Source organism: Triticum urartu, unplaced genomic scaffold, assembly GCF_003073215.2.
Source record: "Triticum urartu cultivar G1812 unplaced genomic scaffold, Tu2.1 TuUngrouped_contig_193, whole genome shotgun sequence".
NCBI lineage: Eukaryota > Viridiplantae > Streptophyta > Magnoliopsida > Poales > Poaceae > Triticum > Triticum urartu.
Window position 1 is genome coordinate 90,507 of NW_024112394.1, and position 23,492 is coordinate 113,998.

The 23,492-nt window shown below is 45.9% G+C and overlaps 1 protein-coding gene, 1 long non-coding RNA gene and 1 pseudogene across 2 annotated transcripts; all 3 read left to right on the forward strand.

Moving 5' to 3' along the window:
* The first annotated feature begins 4,545 nt into the window (after nt 1-4,545).
* Nucleotides 4,546-5,895, forward strand: LOC125526803 (annotated as a pseudogene).
* A 2,853-nt stretch (nt 5,896-8,748) lies between these two features.
* On the forward strand, nt 8,749-9,231 carry LOC125526804. The gene is made up of 2 exons (XR_007291886.1): nt 8,749-8,968; nt 9,054-9,231. It is a non-coding gene; the product is annotated as an uncharacterized LOC125526804 (long non-coding RNA).
* Nucleotides 9,232-9,495: 264 nt separating this feature from the next.
* LOC125526802 (putative disease resistance protein RGA3) lies at nt 9,496-22,431 on the forward strand (the record flags this gene model as incomplete). The annotated part of the gene is made up of 7 exons (XM_048691425.1): nt 9,496-13,172; nt 13,319-13,432; nt 13,864-14,238; nt 14,369-14,486; nt 19,978-20,127; nt 20,228-20,311; nt 20,424-22,431. A coding segment is annotated over one exon (3,666 nt), but the record flags the coding sequence as incomplete, so codon positions are not given.
* Nucleotides 22,432-23,492: the final 1,061 nt, after the last annotated feature.

Below are 23,492 nucleotides of genomic sequence, written 5' to 3' on the forward strand. Positions count from 1 at the left end.
AGAAATGAGCACACTGCAGTCAGGATTAAAAAAATCGCCGAGCTTGGGCTGTAATCCATGGGCTTGATGTCTAGGTTACTTGGGCTCTTATTGGGTTTAGTCAGTAGTAAAATGCTAGGGCTCAAAGCCCATTTCGTCAGTGACTTGGTCGCACAAGGAAGACGACGAAACAAGGCGGCCGCCCATGCCTTCGCCGGAGCCGCCACCGGCGACCTCCACCTCCCCTCGCTCTTCCTCGCGGCAGCCGGCTCCGACCCCGCATCCGAGGCAAATCTGTAAGCGCATCTCCCTCTTAGCCCTTCTCTCCCCTGTGGAGGCCCCCTTTCCTTTTGGGTCGTTTGGTTTGTTATTAACTACGTAGATGCGTTGGCGTGATTGCAACCGTGAAGGTGAGGATGTTGTTATAGATGAATGGGTAGTCTATATATATAGGTCCTAGTTTATGCGATTTTGCAGTTCTTCTTCAACATTTGGGAATGTTTTGTTCCTTCTTTATTTTTATTTGCTAGGGATTCTGTTTTGTCAGTTTGATTTGAATTTTGAAGCAAGGGTTTCGGCAGGAGTAGAGGCTACCTTGCGAGGCTGCAATGCATGAGAAATTTACTGAAAAAGGGTTTTCCCCCGCTTTGTATTCCAAAGCAACCAACACCGATGCATGAGAAATTTCACAAACCAAACATCTCTCATCTTACCCCGGAAAACACACAGGCAGCGGCTGGACTGTCAAAGAGTAGTATCACTATTTCTCTCTGACTGAACATGGGGTCTCGAATCTGTTTCGCGAGCATGCATCAAACTTGCGGGCAAACAAAAGATAAAACGCCTAATAAGCCATCCAATACGAATGGGAATCCCCGCCACTAGCTAGATTAACGCAAGTGGCGCCATATTCCGTTGGTATGAGCAGCGTCGTATCTGCTGTTTTACTTAGAGGGTGCTATGCTGGAAAGGAACCCTGTCGTGTCTCTTCTTTTAGAATTCGCGCCCATCACCCAAACACATGCGTCTGCGCTGCCATTGGAGGATTCAGTACCTGCTCCGTTTTATAAAACCTCTCTCATCTCATCCCAATCATTCAGACCCGCTTCATGCTTTTAAACTTACTTTTTTCTCACCCACTCTTGTTCTAAATCTGACGCCCCATGAAACTTTGCTGTAATGCTAGCTGTCCCCGTGATCATGTTCGGGAACAGCCCATTCGCAGGCTGGCCGGCCGGCGACCGGTAAAATAAGCACGCTCCTGCATGGCACGATTTTGTCTGGATCTGATTAGCAGTCCTTTAAAATTCAGGGCACTTGCAGTGCCCTATGTTTTTGCTCGTATGTTTTATTTGCAAGTTGCATCTTAACCACTACCGGAATCGCCCCCTATGCCGACGGCCAGGGCCGTCGGCATAGGCCTGAGTCCCGTCGGGATAGATCTATGCCGACGGCCCCTGTCGGCATAGGGCCGTCGGCACAGCCAGGGAGGCCGTCGGCATAGAAAAGCCGTCGGCATATATGATACGCCGACGGGGGCCGTACATCTATGCCGACGGCCCCGGCCGTCGGCAACTATCATGCCTAATGGCGGCCGCCGTCAAGTCTGCCCAACGACTGGTCGCCACACGTGGCACCCCTATGCCGACGGCCTGGCCGTCGGCTTAGTCAAAAACTATGCCGACGGCTACGCCGTCGGCATAGGTGTGCCACGTGGCGACCAGCCGCTGCTCGTGGACCAGGGCTATGCCGACGGCTGGGCCGTCGACATAGTTTGAAACTAAGCCGACGGCCAGGCCGTCGGCATAGTCCTTCATACAGAGCTCCCAGTAGCTGACACGTGGGCGCCTATGCCGACGGTCTAGCCGTCGGCACAGTTTTTAAACTAAGCCGACGGCTAGGCCGTCGGCATAGTTTGCTTTTGCTTTTTTTTCTTTTTTCTGTTTGTTTTCAAATCAATTCAATTCAAATAACAGCACATATCAGCAGATATATATGATGGGATAGACATATAAAACACAACGAGATATCATCCGGCACCATCACAACAATATATGCATAAGCATCATCACACATAAAATAAAAAAATAAAGTAAAATACACGTCGGCATATCTGTGCACACACGAAGGTTGTCCCACGGATCGATGACGTGGCGTGGCACACGGATCGATGACGTGGCGAAGGGGCCTATGCCGACGGTTGTGCCGTAGGCATATCTCTGCCACAGATAACCAAAGTAAAAATAAAAAATTAAGTAAAGTAAACATATGCCGACGGCAAGGCCGTCGGCATATCTGTGCACACACAGATCGATGACGTGGCGTGGCACACGGATCGTTGACGTGGCAGAGGGGCCTATGCCAACGGCTATGCCGTAGGCATACCTCTGCCACAGATATGCCGACGGCCGCCGTTACCGCCCATCGGCGTAGGATCAACGCCGTCAAATGGTCAGCGCTGACTGGGTAGGTGGGCCCGGGCTATGCCGACGGCCTGTCCTATGCCGACGGGCCCCGTAGGCGTATCTCGGGCGGTCCCGACGGCCCCGTCGGCATAGATGGATGTATGTCGACGGCTATTCTATGCCTACGGCCTACCCTTGGCCGTCGGCATAGCTCCATAGATGCCGACGGGGGCCGTCGGCACAGATTTGGCCATCGGCAACCCTAGTTTTTCTTGTAGTGAACACTGTCTGATTGCCACGATGGTGAGCCACCACCAAAACTGGCTGGCACGCGCAGGAATCGGCAACCACTCCCTTCTAAGTTCTCTCCTCTCACATTACACAGCGGCCGCCAGCTTCGGGTTTTTTTATATCAAATTTTGAGACCGCAGCTGCAGCCTTTTGAAACAGGCTTTGGTCCCGCTTTATTATATATAAAGCACCAACCAAACAGAGTATACAGCCGAAAAATACAAGAGATGGGATAGCCCTCAAACAATGCCGATCCCAGACTAACCGAATCACCCACCACGCACGAGATTACGCTACCGAAATAGAGCACATGAGGAACTGAGAACAACACCACACTAAGGCCTATATCACCCAAGTTCCACGACAACAACCCCAGGAGGAAGAACGGTGCTAAGCGTCGCCGTTGCCGAGTCTCGAACAGACATAGGTTTTCACCCAAAACCCGGACACGGAGAGGAGCACCACGACGACGTCTTCCAAAAGATAACGGCGCCCGCGAGCGTCGCCGTCATCGGTGACAAAGCGCGGAGCTTTCGCTCAGCAACTCCCCCGCGTAACCAAACGTGGTCTCAAAGGCAAGCCTGGCGAGCCCAGAACTCCTGATCCGGATCGGGGCGACGCCATCATCAGAGACAAAGAGCGTGCCCGAGCCACCCAATGCACCACCTCTCGCCACCCACACGACCAAGAGAGAATGCAATCACCGCCACCATGGTGCCCACCGGAAAGCCAACCATGTGGACCAACATCCGGTGCCACCACCCCGACATCCATGTCCAAGGCTCCACCAACCGTCCAAGTCATGCCACCTCGGTACGAGGAGTAAAAGGGATCTTCTTTCACTCCTAGCCCGGCATCAGTTACGGAGTATGGGTCGACGCCTCCACAGTAGGAGGTACCCACGCCTGCGCCTCCAACCGGTCTCGGTGGATCGGGGGATACACTACCCCATGCCCCCCGAAGGCCGTCGCCGAGCGCGCTCGCATGACGCCATGTCTGTGGCCCTTGACACCGATCTGCCCGACATCGTTGCAAAGCCCCGACCACCACCAACATCCACCATACCTGCGAGGAGATGGACCTTAACGCCCATGGGTACCTCCCGGATCGAGCCCAAGCACACCTACCTAGAGCACAAACTGCAGCTCGCCCCGGGCCCCTTCCAGATCCGCCCGAGCACGAGCCCCAACTCACAGCCATGCCTTCGACCTAGAGCCAGTACACGGAGGCCCGCTGCCACCACCCAGGCCACCGGTGGGGGGCAGACACCCGGCCGACCACCATCGCCCCACCGACCCGCAACATCCGTGCCCCAGGACTAGGCTACTCCAGCCGCAAACGCCGGACCACCCCACCATGGCACACCACCGCGCCAACCACCTCTAGTAGCCGAGACCACAGGCGACGGCCGGCCCACGCTGCCTCAGCCCGACGTACACCTGTGCCATCGTCTTCAGTAACAACTGACAACAGAAGCATAACAGTAGTAACTGAATCAGAGTAACACATCTACGGAGGAGCATCATTCTTTATATATACAGCACTACCACAAGGTTGTCCTTCTCGCGAATTTGGCTCCATGAGAGATTTTACAAACCAACACATGCATCTTATTCAGGAAAAACCACGGAGCCATTAACTTCCAACAGGAGGCAGGGCCAGCAAGGGACCCCGACAATTAGTTGCTTCCCAATGGCACAAAAACTAGCTAGGAAACCCAGCGCCATGTCTGACCCCAAGTCACATCAGAGTGCTTAGTTAATTGGCAGGCATTATTTTAGTTGATCCCAACCACTCAAATGACCTCACTTGACGCTACTCACATCTTTATATCCCCCTCCTCCTGCATTACTCTCTCCCTCCTACACATCAACACCCTCTCCAGCATTGCTCCCTCCGTCGCATCACATCGCCTGCCTTCACGGCAAGGGAGTTCATACTTCATACGGGTGAGTAGATCTTTCTTTCTAGCTAGTCCTCTAGCAGCACCGACTGGTATCAGCATAAGTTGGGGCTAACTGCTTCTGCTAATAGTTTGCAGCGTGACAACCGATGGACGTTGCCGTCAGTGCGGCGTGGTGGGTGGTAGGCAAGGCACTGGGCCCCGTCTCAGATGGCTTCCTGGAGGCTTGGGCGGCTAGCAAGGATCTCGGTCCCAACGTTGACGCACTCAAGATGGAGCTGTTGTACGTGCAAGGGATGCTCAACAACACCCGTGGCAGGGAGATCGACAACCCGGCCCTGAACGAGCTACTGCAAAAGCTGCGGCAGCTAGCGTACGGGGCCAAGGACGTGCTGGACGAGCTGGATTACTTCCGCATCCAGGACGGCCTTTACGGCACCTATGAGGCTGCCGAAGAACATGCCAAGGGTTGCATATGCAACCTCTTCCTCAACGCTCATCACACCGCCAAAGCTGTTGGCAAACTGCTTGGGTGCTCGTGTGCTGCTGCTAACCCTCGTGATCTTGGGGAGCCAAGATCGGAAGAAGATACAAGGCAGCAAGTTCATTGCTGCGCTTGGCCATGTGCCAGGAGAACTGCAAGTGGCAATACCTCATTGGTCCCAAACACCGACCAAGCTGATGGGGAGGCCAGCGGATGCATTCGCAAGCTTGCTTCTGGTGCTCTCGGCACCGTGCGTACTGTCGGTAAACTCTTCCCTTGCTCATCCTTCCCACCCGTTCATGATGATGTTTCTGACAAGTCAGCCCTTTGTGGTGCCTGCATACGCAAGGCACCACAGTGAAAGCATGCGAAAGAAACACCAAAATTAAAGTTTGATAGGGTGGATTTATCTATAAGAATGAAGCATATTGTAGAGCAACTGCAGCCCTTATGTGCAAAGGTAACAGTTATTCTTAATCTTGAGTTGTTGGGTTCTAGTCATACTACCACCATAGACATTCCCAAGAGTCCTCCTACCACCACCTCTGACATTATAGAATCAACACTGTACGGGAGGGACCCTGCGAAGAAGAGAATCATAGATACTATCACTCAGTGGCGAGTCCAATGGGCAGGCTTCAACAGGCTGAAGCCTGCCCTCGATAGAAAGCGATTTTTTTCACTACTAGTATGCTTCGTTTCGGCCCGGACCAACTAGTCCCAGCGCCCAGCCCATCAACTCCCAGCTCCCAGCCAGACGTGTTTCTCGTTCTCGTTCGAGCCAGCAGAGAGCAGAGAAGCGCCGCCCCCAATCCTAACCCTAGGCAGCAGGCCCCTCCCCCCCCCCCCCCCCCCCCCCCCCCCCCCCCCCCCCCCCCCCCGGTCCCCCCGACTCGACCTCGTACAGGCGCTCGACGGCGGCACGGCCACCTCGTCCAGGCAGTCCACAAAGTGCGCGCGTCGACGACAGGCTGCAGGACTCGCGCGGCATCGAAGGCCCCTGACGGCCTGACCCTGAGTGCAACCGCCAACTCGTCGTTGGCCAGAGAAGTGGAGCCGCCGGCTGGCCAGAGCGAGCATTCAGCTCGCATAGCCGCACACTGCCACGCCCCGTTCCAAGCTGAGCGCATCCAATACTGGCTAAGGTATAATTCCCAGTTTGCTTCCAAGTTCCATAATTCCATTCCTTTCTTTAATTTGGCTCATATCAATTACAGTTTGTTTTCTAGTTCATGCGCTATTAGTTGATTTAGGTCAATTACAATTTATTTGCAGATTTAAAAATGAAGAGAAAAACTATGAGTATGCATAGTTTTTATGCAAGCAGTTCAATTACCCCTCCCCAAAGGCCTGCTCCTCCCCCTACCGATGTCGAACCTAAACTTGAACCAACTAATGTGACTGCAAATCCCTTCCCCTTAATTGTTGTGGGCACAATCCCTCCTCCTGAACGCCCAAATGAATCCCCAAATGTTGAGATGAATCATACCACAATTGATGAGAGTACAAACCAACCAAGGCAACCTATACCAGAATTTCATCCAAGTCAAATTATTTCGGATCCAGGACTTCGAATACCAATAGAAGATTATGCTCCTGAAATTAGAAGTGATGTGAGACGAGCTTATTTGTTGAAAGGGAGAAACAAAGCTATTGGGCATAATTTTGAAAAGACAAAGGATGGTAGAATTTGGAGATCCTTTCAACCTGCGTGGTTTGATACGTATGATTGGTTGGAATAGTGTGGAAAAGGAGGCCGCTTTTTGCTTCATTGCTTTCTTTTCAAGAAACCATCACAAGCCATTAGATTTGGAAATGATGTTTTCACAAAAGATGGTTACACTCGTTGGAAAAGAGCCCTAAGTAATTTCAGGAAGCATGTTGGTGGTCCATCTAGTTACCACAACATTGCTAAGGGAGATTGTGATGATTTCAACAATCAGAGAGCAAGTGTGGCTACCCAATTCCGTGTGTACAAGCAAGGAGTCTGAGATATCTTATAAAATCCGCCTAACTGCATCATTGGATTGTGCAAGGTATCTCATAGCACAAGGTGAAGCTTTTCATGGGCATGACGAATCCTCCACTTCCATCAACAAAGGGCAATTTCAGAGAGTTATTGGACTGGTATAAGGAACAAGAAAGAAGATGTGAAGGAGGCATTTGATAAGGGGCCAGAAACGCACAAATGATTTGTTCCGACATCCAGAAGGACCTTGCTACAGCTTGTGCAATGGAGGTAACCAAAGTTATTAAGAATGACATTGGAGATAAGAATTTCTCAATACTTATTGATGAGCTAGAGATTGCTCAATAAAGGAGCAAATGGCGGTGATTGTCAGGTAACACATGCCATATTCTAGTGTTTTTTTAAATTGTTCTACTAATGTTTACTAATCTGATTTCCTGATGCATGTAGATTTCTAGATGATCATGGAGTGCTTCAAGAGCGATTTCTTGCAATTAAGCACATCACAGATTGTACATCTGCTGGAATTAAAAAAGCTTTGGTTGATGTGTTGGAATATCATGGTTTGTCAACTTCTAGGCTACGTGGTCAGGGTTATGATGGTGCTTCCAATATGAGAGGGGAATTCAACGGTTTGCAAAAACTGGTTAGAGATGAAGCTCCGTATGCATTTTATGTTCATTGCTTTGCTCACCAGTTACAATTGGTGGTTGTCAATGTGGCTCAATGTAGTCCTGCTATTGCTGATTTCTTCAACTATATTCCATTGATAGTTACTCAAGTGTGTTCATCTTGCAAAAGGAAGGATGCATTACTTGCCAAACATCAAGATGAGTTGTTAGATTTGATGGAGAATGGAAAGATCACAGCCGGAACCGGGCTGCATCAAGAATTCTAACATAACAAGGCCAGGAGATACTCGTTGGGGCTCACATCTCAAAACTTTGCTTCGTATATTCACAATGTGGAATGCTGTGGTGGAGGTGCTAGGAATTGTTGTGGTTGATGCCCGAGAACACACATGTCAAGGTGGAGCTAGAGGTTTGCTTAAAAACATGGAATGCTTTGAATTTGTGTTCATCATGTTGTTCTTAATAAACTTGTTGAGCAACACAAATCATCTATCCCAAGCTTTGCAAAGAAAGAATCAAAACATTGTTGAAGCCATGCGTTTGATCTTGGATGTGAAAGAAAGCTTGCAGAGCATGAGGGACAATGGGTGGGAGTCTTTATTCTGCCAAGCCAAGAACTTTTGTGAAACACATGGTATTGATGTGCCAAACATGGATGATCTTGTTGGAGCTATGGGTCAATCTGTTCGCACTAAGAATAAGGTGACTCGACTTCATTATTACAAGGTTAGCATATTCAATGTTGCCATTGATGCAACTATCACTGAGATGAATCACCGATTCAATGAAGTTTCCACCGAGTTATTGGATTGTATGTCTTGTCTTAATCCAGCAAACAACTTCTCAAAGTTTAACGTTGACAAACTTATTCGGCTTGCTGAAATTTATGATGAGGACTTCACAGAAGCTGATCGGTTAATGCTAGGAGTAGACCTCCCAAGATTTCTTATGAACATTAGGAGAAGTGAGGAGTTTAATGGATGTCGGGATGTGTCCACACTTGCTCGGTTGATGGTTGAAACAATGAAACACACATCTTTCCAGTTGGTATATCGCCTCATTGAGTTGACACTTATTCTTTCCTGTGGCCACTTCATCCGTTGAGAGAATATTTTCAGCAATGAAGATAATCAAGACAGATTTGCGCAACAAACTATCAGATGATTGGCTAAATGATTTGATGGTGTGCTACTGCGAGAAAGAGATATTTAGAAGCATTCCTGATGACCAAATCATGATACAATTCCAGAAAATGAGGGATCGGAAAGGACATTTGCCACATGAGTTTCATGTGATTTCTTAGAGGTATTGATGCCACTGTTACTAGTTTCAATACTTATTCGTTCATGACTTATTGTTATATCACTAATAAGTGTACTAATGTGAACAGATGGCTTGTAGGAGGTGCCTTACGCATACATTTCTATATTTTGGTGTGAAGGTGTTCTATAACTACAGTACTAGTTAGTAAGAGCAACATTTCATTGTCCTTTTGTTGTTACTTCTCTTGTACTTTGATACCTTGTGTATGAATTGTATTAACATTTCTAGTATGGTTAAACATGTTATTACTATTGCTCTTGAAAATTTTCATGTCTTTTTGAGCACTGGTTTGGCAGATATTGTCTTCGCAATACCAATATTAGTTTAAAATTCAATTGTTAAAACCTTTCAAAAAAATCCAGTAAATAGTACATGTTTCCAGTAGTATTCCTGGAAAGCTTGAGCACATTTGCACAAATGGCCTAGAAAATAATGGCTATTTAGCTAAGCAGATTCAGAATTTAGTTCAAATTTAATATGTTTCAAACATTCCAGAAAAAATCCAGTAAATACCACATGCCTCCAGTAGTATTCTGGGAAAGTTTGATCACATTTGGACAAATGGACTAGGAGATGATGTTGTTTTTCTTCAAACGGACGTTTCGTTTTTTTTCTCTGTTAACTTTGAGCCCACCCTCCATTTTCTTTCTGGATTCGCCACTGCTATCACTCATGATAAATATAGTGACGAGAACCTAACTGTCCTGCCGATTGTTGGTTCGGGTGGCATAGGGAAGACAACTCTTATACAACACATATATAACAGCCAAGAAGTGAAAACACATTTTCAGATCAAGATCTGGATATGTGTGTCCCAGAACTTCATTGTTAATAAGCTGATTGAAGAGATTGAAAAAGCTATACCTAGTGTGGAAGGTGAAAAAAAGGGCAGCGCAGAAGAGCTCATTGAACAAAGATTAAATTCTAAAAGACTTTTGCTTATATTAGATGATATATGGAAGTGTGAATCTGAGGACTGGAAAAGGCTTTTAGTACCACTCACAAAAGGACAAGGAAAGGGTAATGTAATTCTAGTTACAACTCGGTTTCCAGCTGTAGCAGAAATGGTTAAAACAACTGATAATTCAATAGAGCTGGAGGGTTTAGAACATGTTGAGTTTAGGAAATTTTTTCGAGCATGCATATTTGGCGATGAGCAATCACAAAAAGATCATGATGGGTTGCTTAATATTGGAGATAAGATAGCAGAAAAGCTAAAGGGGTCCCCTCTTGCAGCGAAAACTGTAGGTAGATTATTGAGGAACCACCTTGATGTGCATCATTGGACAAGAGTCCTAGAAAGTAGAGAATGGGAAATGCAGACCGGTGAGGGTGACATTATGCCTGCACTGAAACTTAGCTATGATTATCTACCTTATCATCTGCGACAATGTTTTTCTAGTTGTGCTTTGTTTCCTGAAGATTACAAGTTTCACAGTGAAGAACTCATTCATTTCTGGATAGGACTAGATATTTTACATCCTGGTGGTCGAAATAAAACAATTGAAGATGTAGGTCTGGACAATCTAAATGATTTGGTGAACAGTGGATTTTTCAAAAAAGATGAAACCGAGGGGCATTATATCATCCATGATCTGTTGCATGATTTAGCTTTAAAGGTTGCATCTCATGAATATCTTAGTTTGCATCACTCTAATGTCAGATCAATAGAAATTCGGCCATCTATCCGTCACTTGTCGATCGCAATAGATGGTCTAGATGATAGTAATGGGATGACTGATGAAAATTTTAAGAGTGAGTTAATGAAACTTAAGTCAAAATTGAAGGTTGAAAACTTGCAAACATTAATTATATTTGGAGGAGGAGACAAAAGTTCTGTCAACATTTTGGGTGATTTGTTCATGGAAGCAAATGCTCTCCGTGTTCTTTGTTTGCCCACATTATCATACCCCTTGGAATCCATTTTGCATAACTTTTCATCACTTCTGCACTTACGATACCTAAAGCTAGGTACTTCTATGAGCCATATGCATTTACCAACGACTTTATCTAGATTTTATCATTTGAAGATTTTGGACCTACAAAAATGGTATGGTTCTTTTCTGTTACCTAGAGACATGAGTAACCTTGCAAAATTATGCCATTTTCTCGCCCAATATGATGAGCTTCTTTCGGGTATTTATAACGTGGGGAAAATAAAACTCTTACAGGAGTTAAAGGCTTTTGCAGTCAATAAGGAAATCAAAGGGTTTGAACTCAATCAACTAGAGCTTTTGACCGAGCTAAGGGAAGTTAGCATTTATAACCTTGAGAAGGTACACACGAAAGAAGAAGGGATTGAAGCAAAACTAACACAGAAAGACTACTTGCACAAATTGGCACTAGATTGGGATAGTGAGCGACCTAATAGTGAGCCTGGCGCGGAAATAGTGGTTCTTGAGAGCCTTCAACCACATAGAAATCTTCAGGAGCTGAGAATTACAGGACACCGTGGCCATTCTTGTCCAACATGGCTGGGTGATAACCTGGTCGTTCAGGCTCTACAATCTCTCTCTCTCTTCTCTGTTTCTTGGGATATTTTTCCTTCATTTGGGAAGATGTGGAATCTTCGTGAGCTAGTATTGTCGAATATTTCCACAATAAAGGAGTTTGATCTAGAGCAAAGCTTTTGCAAGTTAGTAAAGAAGATTACACTCACTGGCTTAGAAAATTTTGAAAAATGGGTACCACAGCCCACTCATTTCTTCCCTCATTTGCAAGTACTGATTATCACAGATTGCTCTAAACTCTCAGAGTTGCCATTTTCAAGCCACATTGTTTACCCACTGAAACAAGACTGGAACATAGATTGGTTTCCCATACTGCAAGTCTTGCTACTGCCTCCTATCCCTTGGACCCAGTCTTTGTGCTCTGTCGTAATAAGTGGTGTGGGATCAGAACTACTGGACAAGTTGGTCTACTCAAAATCATCTTCTGGAGTAGCATTGGAAGTTAATGCAAAGGATGGTCTGTATAACTTAGACCAGGTGTTATTATTCAGTCAACTAACTGAACTTCAGGAGTTGAAGATAAAAAATTGCCCACCTTTGGAGCTGAATTATTTTCTAATGCTAACCTCATTGAAGGAATTGTGGGCATGGTCTTCAAATCTTGGGGTGGTGGCATCAGAAGTTCAGGGTGGTGTCGAATGGCAGCATCCTGTTGAGAACATTAAAATTTGGTTATCTGATTCCAGTGGAAAGGAATTGACACAGTTCTTGTCTCACCTCCCAAAGCTATCCAAACTGCAGGTATATTCTTGTAGAAACGTAACACAGTTTGTTGTGGGGGTGGATTTGCAGCAAACAACAGCACCAGTATCATCGTCAACCTCTCCAGATGTTACACAAGCAAAAGATGAGCAGCAAGAAATAGCAGAGGTGGAGAAGGATGATGGGCTGTTGGTCCTCCCTGCACATCCCTCCAATTCTCTGCGGGCGTTGAGCCTCATCAGCTGTGATGATTCCGTAGTTCATTCCCTCAATGCCCTCCAAGGCCTAACTGCCCTTTGGTTACAAGATTGCTCTTTTCGCCACCCTTTCCCATCCTCCCTGCTACACCTGAAACTTTGGTCCGTAAAGGGCGTGCAGACGATGGAGTCCCTTTCAAACCTCACCTCTCTCACCCGATTACACATATCTGGTTGCGGAGAGGATTTAAGATGCGAGGGCCTGTTGCCTCTCCTTACTCGGGGCCACCTCAGCAGGTTAAAAGTCCGTCAAAGCCCCAATTTCTTTGGTGGGTGGGATCCCAATCCCATGCGGGGGATGACAGAATCCAAACTGCAGAATCTCATGACAGATGACATGGAGGGCTTCCTTGGTGCGCCCGCCCTCTGTAGCTTCCTCTCTTCCTCCCTCATCGATTTGTCCTTTATTGGGAACGATGAGATGACACGCTTCACAAAGGAGCAGGAGGAGGCCTTTCAATGCCTCACCTCGCTTCAGGAACTCAAGTTTTTGGGTTACCGCAAGCTGAAACACCTACCTGCAGGGCTAAACAAGCTGACCAATCTTAAGAGATTAAGGATCTGGGGGTGTCGAGCCCTCCGTTCGCTGCCCAAGGAAGGCCTCCCGAGTTCACTACGAGAATTAGATGTCAGCAGGTGCGGCAACGAGAAGCTAACAAAGCAGTGCAGGCGGTTAATGGGAACCATCCCGAAAATCATACTATAGGCTAATCCAAGGTAACAGACACTTCCTTGCTCGTACCTATTCACGATTTCCACCATTGTCATTACTCTTTCCTGATCCCACAGACGCCAACTCATTTTTTCTTTCGGTTTGGTCTACCTCTTATTCTGAACATTGTTTGTTTCCATCAACCATGCAGCTGGTCTCTCTGTTTGGAGTTGTGTATTCTTCTACGTCCGTGGAATTCTCTCCATACATGGACAGTGCCGCATGAGGGTCTGGTGTGGTATTTTCTTCATGTACATAATATATGGTAAGTACCTGCAAATTGTCTGAAAAGTATCTACTTACAGTTATCTGTCTGATAAAAATTGCTCCCAGTTCTATTACTTTAAATCACTGCTCTTGAGCGAATGGTTTTTATTAATATACGTGTATGTGACTAACAATTGGAGGGCCTCTCTATTCAACTGCAAAATTATTACCATTATGCTTATGTAAATTGGTCAGCACACCAAATACGAGTGTGTTCCTAGCAGAATAATAATACACAAAAGTGAGATTTTTTTTCCTTTCGTCTGTGCAAAATTAACCTTGTTAGCCTGATCTGAGGACAGTATATCTATTTGTATCTGTCCAGAGATCACGGGGAATATTAATTGTTCTCAAAACTTACCTTGTTTCTTTTTGGCATAGCACATAGTTCTTTGTTCCCTCAGATTCACCATTTGTTATTTTCTGCAGGTTTCCTTGTGTTTGTCAAGGAAACAAGTGAAGGGAGAAGAGAAAGTCCCCTCGCTTCATCAAGTCGACAGACAGAGTCACGCAAGGTTGAACATGAAATTTGTACTTCAGTGTTAGTTCAGAGGAGCACTGGATGCAGGGATTTTGCAAAGAGCAGCAGTTTCAGAACACCGCAGTTTTGACAAAGGACCATTTGAGTGCTGAAAACAGTGTTACCATGGAACATTGATAGGTTGTACAACAGCGATGCTCTCAGTGCTTGTTGTGGCTTTGACTTACGAGAACTAAGCACCGTGTTGCATCATCGAGGAGCTAGAACAGGAGCTAATCAGGAACCATCCTGAAAATCATACTAGAGTACTAGACTGATCCAAGGTTAAAAAAAAAAAAAAAACTTCGCTGTCTGCCCTCATCCCAATGTCCAACATCATCAAATCATATTTTTCATTTGATTTACCTCATTACTGCAAAATCTGAACACACTGTGTTTTGATCTACTTTACAGGTTCTCTGTCTTGGGAGTTGTACACTTTTTAGTCTTGTTGAATCCTCCCCATCCATACAAAGTCTGCACATGAGGATCTTGTGTTGTATCTTCTTACTGTACATAGTACACAAATCTGGTAAGTGTTAGAGTTATAATATAAGTCATGTACCCCTTTGTATTTATCCCGTTGTATGAGGGGTTTCCTGCATATGTTCCACACCTGTACATGTATATATATATCGGCCTATGGCCTCATGGGAATACAAGTTGCTTTCCTAACATGGTATCAGAGCTAGGTCAATTTTTACACGCCGCAACTCGTGTGATTGATCCTTCCGTGACGCCGCGGCTGCTTCTCTCTCCACCGCCTGTTTCCCACGTCCGCTCCTGCTGCTGGTTCCACGGCTGGTCGCTCCTGCCCGACTTCTACTCGAGATCAGGTCGAAGCTGCCTGCTCGTTTTCCTCTCGAGATCGGATTGCAGCCCCCTCCCCTTTATCTCCCGATTGGATCGGCAGCCACGACAGACTCCCGCTGCTCCGCTCAGATTCGTAGGCGTCCCGTCCAGCTGAGCTCGATCTGCTGTCCTCCAGTCGGATCCCGTCACCGGCCGCTGTCTCTCGTGATCCCTAGTCGGATTCCGTCGCTGGTCGCCGTGTTCCACCGCTTCCAGTGAGATCTTGCAGCATATCACGGTGCCTCGTCTTCTACAGGATTAGGCAGCAGACGCGGATCTCCCATTGTTTGCTGCCTCTGTTGACTGCCTCCATTGACTTTGTTGGGTGGCTAGTACCGGTGTTGTTGCTTCCATCTGTGGCTGGTCCCGATCTCCTGCTGCCGGCCCGTCCCGATCTTCCGCTCGATCCGTCCCCAGCCAGCGCCTGATCCCGATCTGGTTGTTCTCGTCGGATCCAAAAAAAAACATGTCTGCTGCATCGGGTTTTGTTGCTGTCCCTCGCTGTCCGGTGATCTTTGATGGTACTAACTACACCGAGTTCACTGGCTTCATGCGCATTCACATGCGTGGCATTCGTCTTTGGGGTGTTGTTTCTGGCGAGGTCTGCTGTCCGCCACGTCCAGTTCCTCCGGTGGCCCCTACTCCGCCAACTCCATCGGTTCTTCCCACGGGTGCTAATCAGGCCGCCAAGGATGCGGCTAAGGTTGCTGATGAGGCTGCTGATCGTGCTTATGATGAGAGGGTTTTGGCTTATGAGGAGGCTCTTCAGTTGTATCATGGTGCTCTGTCTGCTTACACCCAGTGGCTTGATGATGATGCTCGTGCTGCAGCTGTTCTCACTGCTAGTGTTCTGCCTCAGTTTGCTTCTGAATTTCTGGGTCTTTCTACTGTCTTTGAGATGTGGACCCGTCTTCGTGAGCGCTATCAGCCCTCTGGTGATGCCTTATACCTCTCTGTGATCCGTCAGGAGCATGCTCTTCAGCAGGGTGACTCTACTGTTGATGACTTCTATGCCCAGAGTTCTGCTATCTGGCGTCAGCTTGATTCTCTCCATAGTGCTGGGTGTCGTACCTGCCCCTGTTGCCAGGCTGTCCAGGCCAATTTGGAGTTTCATCGCGTCTATGAGTTCTTGTCTCGGCTCCGTAAGGAGTTTGAGCCCCGGCGTGCTCAGTTGTTTGCTCGTGGCCGTATTTCTCTCATGGAGGCGCTTTCTGAGATTCGTGCAGAGGAGACTCGCTTACGTGGTGCTGGTTTGCTGGAGGTTCCCTCTGTGCTTGCTACTCGTGCTCCTACGCCACCTGCTCCATCGACCACTTCTCGCTCGAGTGCTCCGCCGCTCTTGCCCACTCCTTCTGGAGGCTCAGGTCGTCCCCGTCCACACTGCGCCTATTGCAACAATGATGGTCATCTTGAGTCTCAGTGCTACACGAAGAAGAAACACCTGCGCAAGGCTCGATCATCATCTTCAGGGACTTCGTCGTCTACCTCGACAGCTTCAGCCATTGCTTTGACTGAGCAGGATATTCTGAGACTTAAGCGTCTGCTCGCGGCTTCAGGTTCTTCCTCGACGGGTGCTGCTGGTTCTGTGACTGATGCTTCCCGCACTGAGCACTCACCCTCTACACAGTCAGGTACATCCCCATGGGTTCTGGACTCTGGAGCTTCTTTTCATATGTCTTCTCATTCTTCCACTTTGTCCTCTCTTCGATCACTCGATTCTCCTATTCATGTCCTCACTGCCGATGGTACTCCCCTTTCTGTTGCTAGTAAAGGCAATCTTACTACTCCTTATTCTGTTCCTGATGTTGCTCATGTTCCTCGACTTACCATGAATTTGTTTTCTGCTGGACAACTTACGGATTCTGGTTGTCGCGTCATCCTTGACGTTGACTCTTGTTCTGTCCAGGACCGTCACACGCACACTCTGGTTGGGGCTGGCCCTCGCCGCCGTGATTCTCAGGGTCTTTGGGAGTTGGACTGGCTTCATGTTCCTTCTGCTGCCACCACCATCGCCAGTTCTCCCGCTTCTGTTGCCTCCGTCACTGGTTCCTTCCAGCAGTGGCATCATCGACTTGGTCATCTGTGTGGTTCTCGGTTGTCTTCTTTAGTTCGTCGAGGCCTTCTGGGGTCTGTCTCGGGAGATGTCTCTTTAGAGTGTCAGGGTTGTCGTCTTGGCAAGCAGATTCAGTTACCATATTCACATAGTGAGTCCGTGTCTAAGCGTCCTTTCGATTTAGTCCATTCTGATGTATGGGGTCCGGCCCCTTTCGCTTCGAAAGGTGGTCATAAATACTATATTATTTTCATAGATGATTTCTCTCGTTACACATGGCTTTATTTCATGACTTCTCGCTCTGAGGTGTTGTCTATTTATAAGCGTTTTGCTGCCATGGTTCATACTCAGTTCTCTTCACCCATTCGTGTTTTTCGTGCTGACTCTGCTGGCGAGTATATCTCTAAGATGTTGCGTAGTGTTCTTGCTGAGCACGGGACTCTCTCTCAATTCTCTTGTCCTGGTGCTCATGCTCAGAATGGTGTGGCTGAGCGAAAGCATCGACATCTTCTTGAGACGGCTCGTGCATTGATGATTGCTGCCTCTCTCCCGCCTCATTTTTGGGCTGAGGCCGTCTCCACATCCACCTATCTTATCAATATACAGCCTTCCGCTGCTCTACAGGGTGGTGTTCCTTTCGAGCGACTTTTTGATCGTTCTCCCGATTATTCGATGCTTCGCTCGTTTGGTTGTGTTTGCTATGTTCTTCTTGCCCCTCGCGAACGCACCAAACTGACCGCTCAGTCTGTTGAGTGTGTCTTCTTAGGCTACAGTGATGAGCATAAGGGCTATCATTGTTGGGATCCTATTGGTCGTCGGATGCGTATCTCGAGATGTGACTTTTGAAGAGTCTCGTCCCTTCTACCCACGCCCATCTTCCTCGACTTTTTCAGTGCAGGATATCTCTTTCCTCACTTTTCCTGACTCACTTATCACCCTTGCCGACACTGTACCTCTCAGTTCCACTTCCTCTCCTTCTCCACCCTCATCTCCGGTGACTTCCTCCCCGGTCTCCTCTCCCAGTCTGTCATCGGATTCTACACCTTCATCTCCGGTGACTTCTTCGTCGCCACCCCCTGATTCTACCTTGCCAATTCCTCCTTCTATTATTCCATCTCTTCCTCAGCATTACACTCGTCGTCCACGACCAGTTGATGCCTCTGTGGATGGGTCGTCATCTTCCTCTCAGCCTACTTATGGCTTGCGTTCTCGTCCTCGTCCGCCTGTTGATCGCTTTGGATTTCCCACTGCTGGTGCTGCTGTTCTTGAGCCAACTTCTTACCGTCAGGCTGTTGTTCATCCCGAATGGCAGTTTGCGATGGCAGAGGATATTGCTGCTCTTGAACGCACTGGTACTTGGGATCTTGTTTCTCTTCCTCCCGGAGTCCGTCCGATCACTTGTAAGTGGGTCTACAAGGTTAAGACTCGCTCCGATGGTTCTCTTGAGCGTCACAAAGCTCGTCTTGTGGCTCGTGGTTTTCAGCAGGAGCATGGTCGTGATTATGATGATACTTTTGCTCCTGTGGCTCATATGACCACTGTTCGTACCCTTCTTGCTGTTGCCTCAGCACGCCACTGGTCTATATCTCAGCTTGATGTTAAGAATGCCTTTCTTAATGGTGAGCTGCGTGAGGAGGTGTACATGCAGCCACCACCTGGGTATTCTGTTCCTGATGGCATGGTATGTCGTCTTCGTCACTCTCTCTATGGCCTTAAGCAAGCCCCCCGCGCCTGGTTTGAGCGCTTTGCCTCTGTGATCACTGCTGCTGGTATTTTAGCAAGTGCTCATGATCCCGCATTGTTTATTCACCTTTCTCCTCATGGTCGGACACTTCTTCTTCTTTATGTTGATGACATGATCATCACGGGGGATGACCCCGAGTATATTGCCTTTGTAAAGGCCCGTCTTAGTGAGCAGTTTCTTATGTCTGATCTTGGACCTCTTCGCTACTTTCTTGGGATTGAAGTCTCTTCTACCTCTGATGGCTTTTTTATATCCCAGGAAAAGTATATCCAGGATCTTCTTGCTCGTGCTGCACTTACTGACGAGCGCGTTGTTGAGACTCCTATGGAGCTCAATGTTCACCTCCGTGCCACTGATGGTGATCCTCTCCCTGATCCGACGCGTTATCGTCATGTCGGCAGTCTTGTCTATCTAGCTGTCACTCGTCCGGACATATCTTATCCGGTTCATATTCTGAGTCAGTTTGTCTCTGCCCCCACCTCGGTTCACTATAGTCATCTCCTTCGTGTTCTTCGATATCTTCGAGGCACGATCTCTCACCGTCTATTCTTTCCTCGCTCCAGTTCTTTACAGCTCCAGGCCTATTCGGATGCTACGTGGGCTAGTGATCCTTCCGATCGCCGTTCACTTTCTCCTTACTGTGTTTTTCTTGGTGGTTCTCTCATTGCCTGGAAGACGAAGAAACAGCTTGCAGTTTCCCGTTCGAGTGCCGAGGCTGAGTTGCGAGCAATGGCTCTTTTGACGGCAGAGGTGACTTGGTTACGGTGGTTACTTCAGGATTTTGGTGTTTCTGTCACTACACCGACTCTGCTTCTATCTGACAGTACAGGTGCTATCAGCATTGCACGCGATCCTGTGAAGCATGAGCTCACCAAGCATATTGGTGTTGATGCTTTCTATGTGCGTGCTGCTGTGCAGGATCAGGTCATTGCTCTTCAGTATGTGCCTTCCGAGTTACAGTTGGCGGATTTCCTGACGAAGGCTCAGACTAGAGTACAACATGGCTTTTATCTCTCCAAACTCAGTGTTGTTCATCCACCATGAGTTTGAGGGGGGGTGTTAGAGTTATAATATAAGTCATGTACCCCTTTGTATTTATCCCGTTGTATGAGGGGTTTCCTGCATATGTTCCACACCTGTACATGTATATATATATCGGCCTATGGCCTCATGGGAATACAAGTTGCTTTCCTAACAGTAAGTACGTGTTAAACTCCTCCAACCATATTACTTATACCTAGATATTTTCTCTTGAACTGCGAAATATCAAGAAAACCAACGTGGTCCTCAGTTAACGCTATTTCAGAATTTCCTTCTCTTCCTTCATGGACGAAATTTATCATGCATTCAACATTTTATTTGTCTCTTGTGCAGGTGTTCTTACGCTTGTTCTGGTTGGTTCTGAGATACTTTGCAGTTACATTTTGGTCGTCACTCAACAAGACTGGCTGGTGTACTTAGCTTGTTTGGCTGTGAGGATCATAATGGTAGAATATATATTGCTGAGTTGCTACTGAATATAAGGTTTGCAGTTTTTTCAGTTTGGTATTACATTGACACCGATTCAAGTTGTTCTTGCATTTGTCATAATTATTGTTGCTTAATGAAATTTTGTTAATTACAGGACCTTTACAAGAATACCCTTCATACCATCATAGTGCTTGCGTGTTGCTTGGAGCCAGCCGAGATCTCAGGCTATCATTAATTGGTATGCCCAATGTTGCCTATTCGCACACCTATAACAGTCTAAAAGGTTACTCGTGTATTTATCTTAAGTTCCAAACTTTTAGACTAAACTAAGCTTCTTGGTTGCTTGATAGATGTGGCCTGTGGACAAGTTTGGAATTCAACAATTAAGTAGTAGCAGATCTGTGCAAAGGTTAGTAAACCCCCTGCTGAAATTCACGATTGCTTTAGCTATGATAGGTTGTATTCAAAGTGGAATTGTCAAACTCTTGTTACCTCATGAGACTAAGGTTAGAGAACTTGGTGCTTTCTTGATATGTTGGCAGTCTAGCTTTTGAGCACGCTCATAATCTCTGAATTCATTGCTATGCTGAATTAAATAACACAAGAGAGTTTTCAGCTGATACATATAGTCGTAAAGGTAGAGAACACTTGTTACTAGGTGATTGATGAACATTGATTGAGCGAAAAGACTTGAGCTTGCTAATTTTTATTCATGGAACCTGCTGAGTTGAGTATGGTGAAGGTGATTTTATTCTCTTCTTGATTTGGAGTATTTTTTTTCTATCCCACCAATGCCAAAAATAGAGCAGATTCCATGAGCCTTGATTATTGCAATTTGAATATTTTTAGTGCGTATTGTTAAGTTTGATGTTCCTCTAGTCTGAAGTCTTTCAAAGCCAGTCATTCTATTCGCGTAACTTTACACTTCCTAGCCTCTTCACACGGCATTGCATTCCTTCATAAGGATATCATGAACATTGCCAGTGTACATATACAAATCCCGGAAATTAAACCATTGCCTTCCATTTGTTCACACCATACCTACCTATATAGTGCATCACTCCTCACTGGGTATTCCATAGTAGTTGATTAGTCCATGAGCACAGTCATCAAAGTTCAAGAAGACTCTAAAGCGCTTTATTGCCATCAACCCTGCAAAATTCATTATTATGAAGAGCTATATTCATCAGCATTGATTCCTCTCTTAGATACAAATGGAAAAAAATAAATAAAGAAAAAGAGAGACGAGCACCATGCAAAAGATCAAAGAGTTCATTCTCAAGCAGGACAAAATAACCAGCAGCGCTTCCATATTCATGTGCAGATCAATCAAACTACTACCTATGCATATCGATAACGGGATCATCACTCGCATCTTGGGATCACCATACATTGCATAGGCCTCTCAAATCATTTCTTTGGCGTGAGTCCATTCCCTCCCACATACCCTGATACTACTTTTTCCAATGACTGGAATGTGAAGACTTCTTTGTACTGGAGTTGAACTCTTATTTAGCTTTACAATCTAGATTTCAGATTTGCTCTTTTTTTGATTTACCTTACCAAGCTCCAGATAAGCTTTCCACAAATATAAAGTAGATAGGGCTACTTGCCAGTGAGGACTATAATTATGTGATGAGAGTAACTCCAGATCATGACGAGGTAATTTCACTAGATACCTGCTCTTGGAAGATTCACAAAGGAATAAAATTGTTGGCTACTCATGTTTCCTTTTGTTCTTGACATTGAAGTCAAACAACCAAGTGACTGGTGTTCGAAAACTTCTATAGCTATATTGTTGATGCTGTTCACTCTCAAAAAAAGGAAATCTATTCACTATTGGCAATGAATAAGAGTAGTTATTTAAGTGTGTGCTCAATCGCTAGCTTGCTACTTATTAAGTTTGTGGGAAGTGTCTCTGCCCGAAGTTCATGAGGATTTTAATAATTGTTTGCACATGAACACTTGTTTGCAATCTAGCTATGCTAAGCTTTCAGGTATTTCACAAGCACGTGGGAAAGTTGAATCAGGAGCCTAAATCATCTGGCCTGCCACTGATCGCGATCTGAGACCTTTCTTTCTCGGGGGAAGAATCTGAAAGGGAGAAGGCTGAGATGAATCATACAGTATCTTTTGTTTCTCTTTGTAGTCACTTGCTTCCTAACAATGTTATAAGCAAGAGAGAATGGGGTTTCCCTGCCTGTTATTTCCCTTCTAGCTTCAGTCTGTAGTAGGCTGTCAATGAATGGTACGGAAACAGGCCAATTTTTTCATTTGTTCTTCTAAGTGTGGACATCAACATTCAGTGTAATGTGCAACATCTTCATATCTGAATCTATGCTTGCATGTCACAGTGGTTACCTGTGCTAAAACATAAATAATGCCCCTGTTATTGTTCACTTCAAAAACTTGGCCTTTCTTGTCGCTTTTGATACTGCCTCTCAAGAACTGTGTTGGTGTATTTTGGATTATTCACCCTGTTTTCTCTCTGTCTGAGAAACAGATCGTCCGATTTAATTTTAGCAGCACAAGAAAAGAGAAGACATGATTTTTGAATGTATAACCAATTGGTATGTCAGTATATGTTTTGACTTATCCAGGGCGTTCTCTTCCTCTGAAGTTAAAGTGGAGAGTTTTGGGGCATTGATCTCTATCATCTGTAGCATTTCACATATCTGTCACCTGAAGTTTATGGAGTTGTTGCTACATTGGGGTAGTTATTTTTGACTTGACGCAGATTCTTAATCATGCCAAATATTATTTTTACCGTATTATTACTTCTCTGCAATTGGTAAAGCAAACATGAAGAAGTTGCGTAAGCTACGAGGGTTGTTCAACTCATCCTCTCTGATGTAACTCTGAGCCATCATCTATTTCCTATTTGTGTGTCCTCCATTTTTTAAGAAATATTATAGGAAAATAATGTCATGTATTAGGAAAAAAGTGATTATTTATTGAAAATTTACGTCTTGAAAAAAAGAAATTGAAAAGAAAGTGTTTATATTATTGAAAACTACTTCTTTAAAAAGAAAAAAGAAACTGAAAATAAAGTGTTTATATTATTGAAAATTTACTTCTTAAGAAAGAAAAAAGAGAAATTGAAAAATAGATAAAGTAAAACTGAAAAAGGTAATCCAAAAAAAATAAAATGTCGAAAGATCAAATAGAAAACTAAAATAAAATAAAATAAAATAAAATAAGGGAAACCGCTCAAAAAACTTCTACGAAAAATTGAGAAAAGGTTTCCCTACCCTTGCCACCCTATTGTGCAAGGCATGTGATGCATGAGCATCACATTTGCTTACGGAGCTCCTATTCTACACTTGTGTGGGACAACTTGTTGCAATAATGCACATGATCACTACCATGGGCCAGTCTATTAGCTCTCCCGTACTACTCCTCCCTCAGAAAAAAGTAAT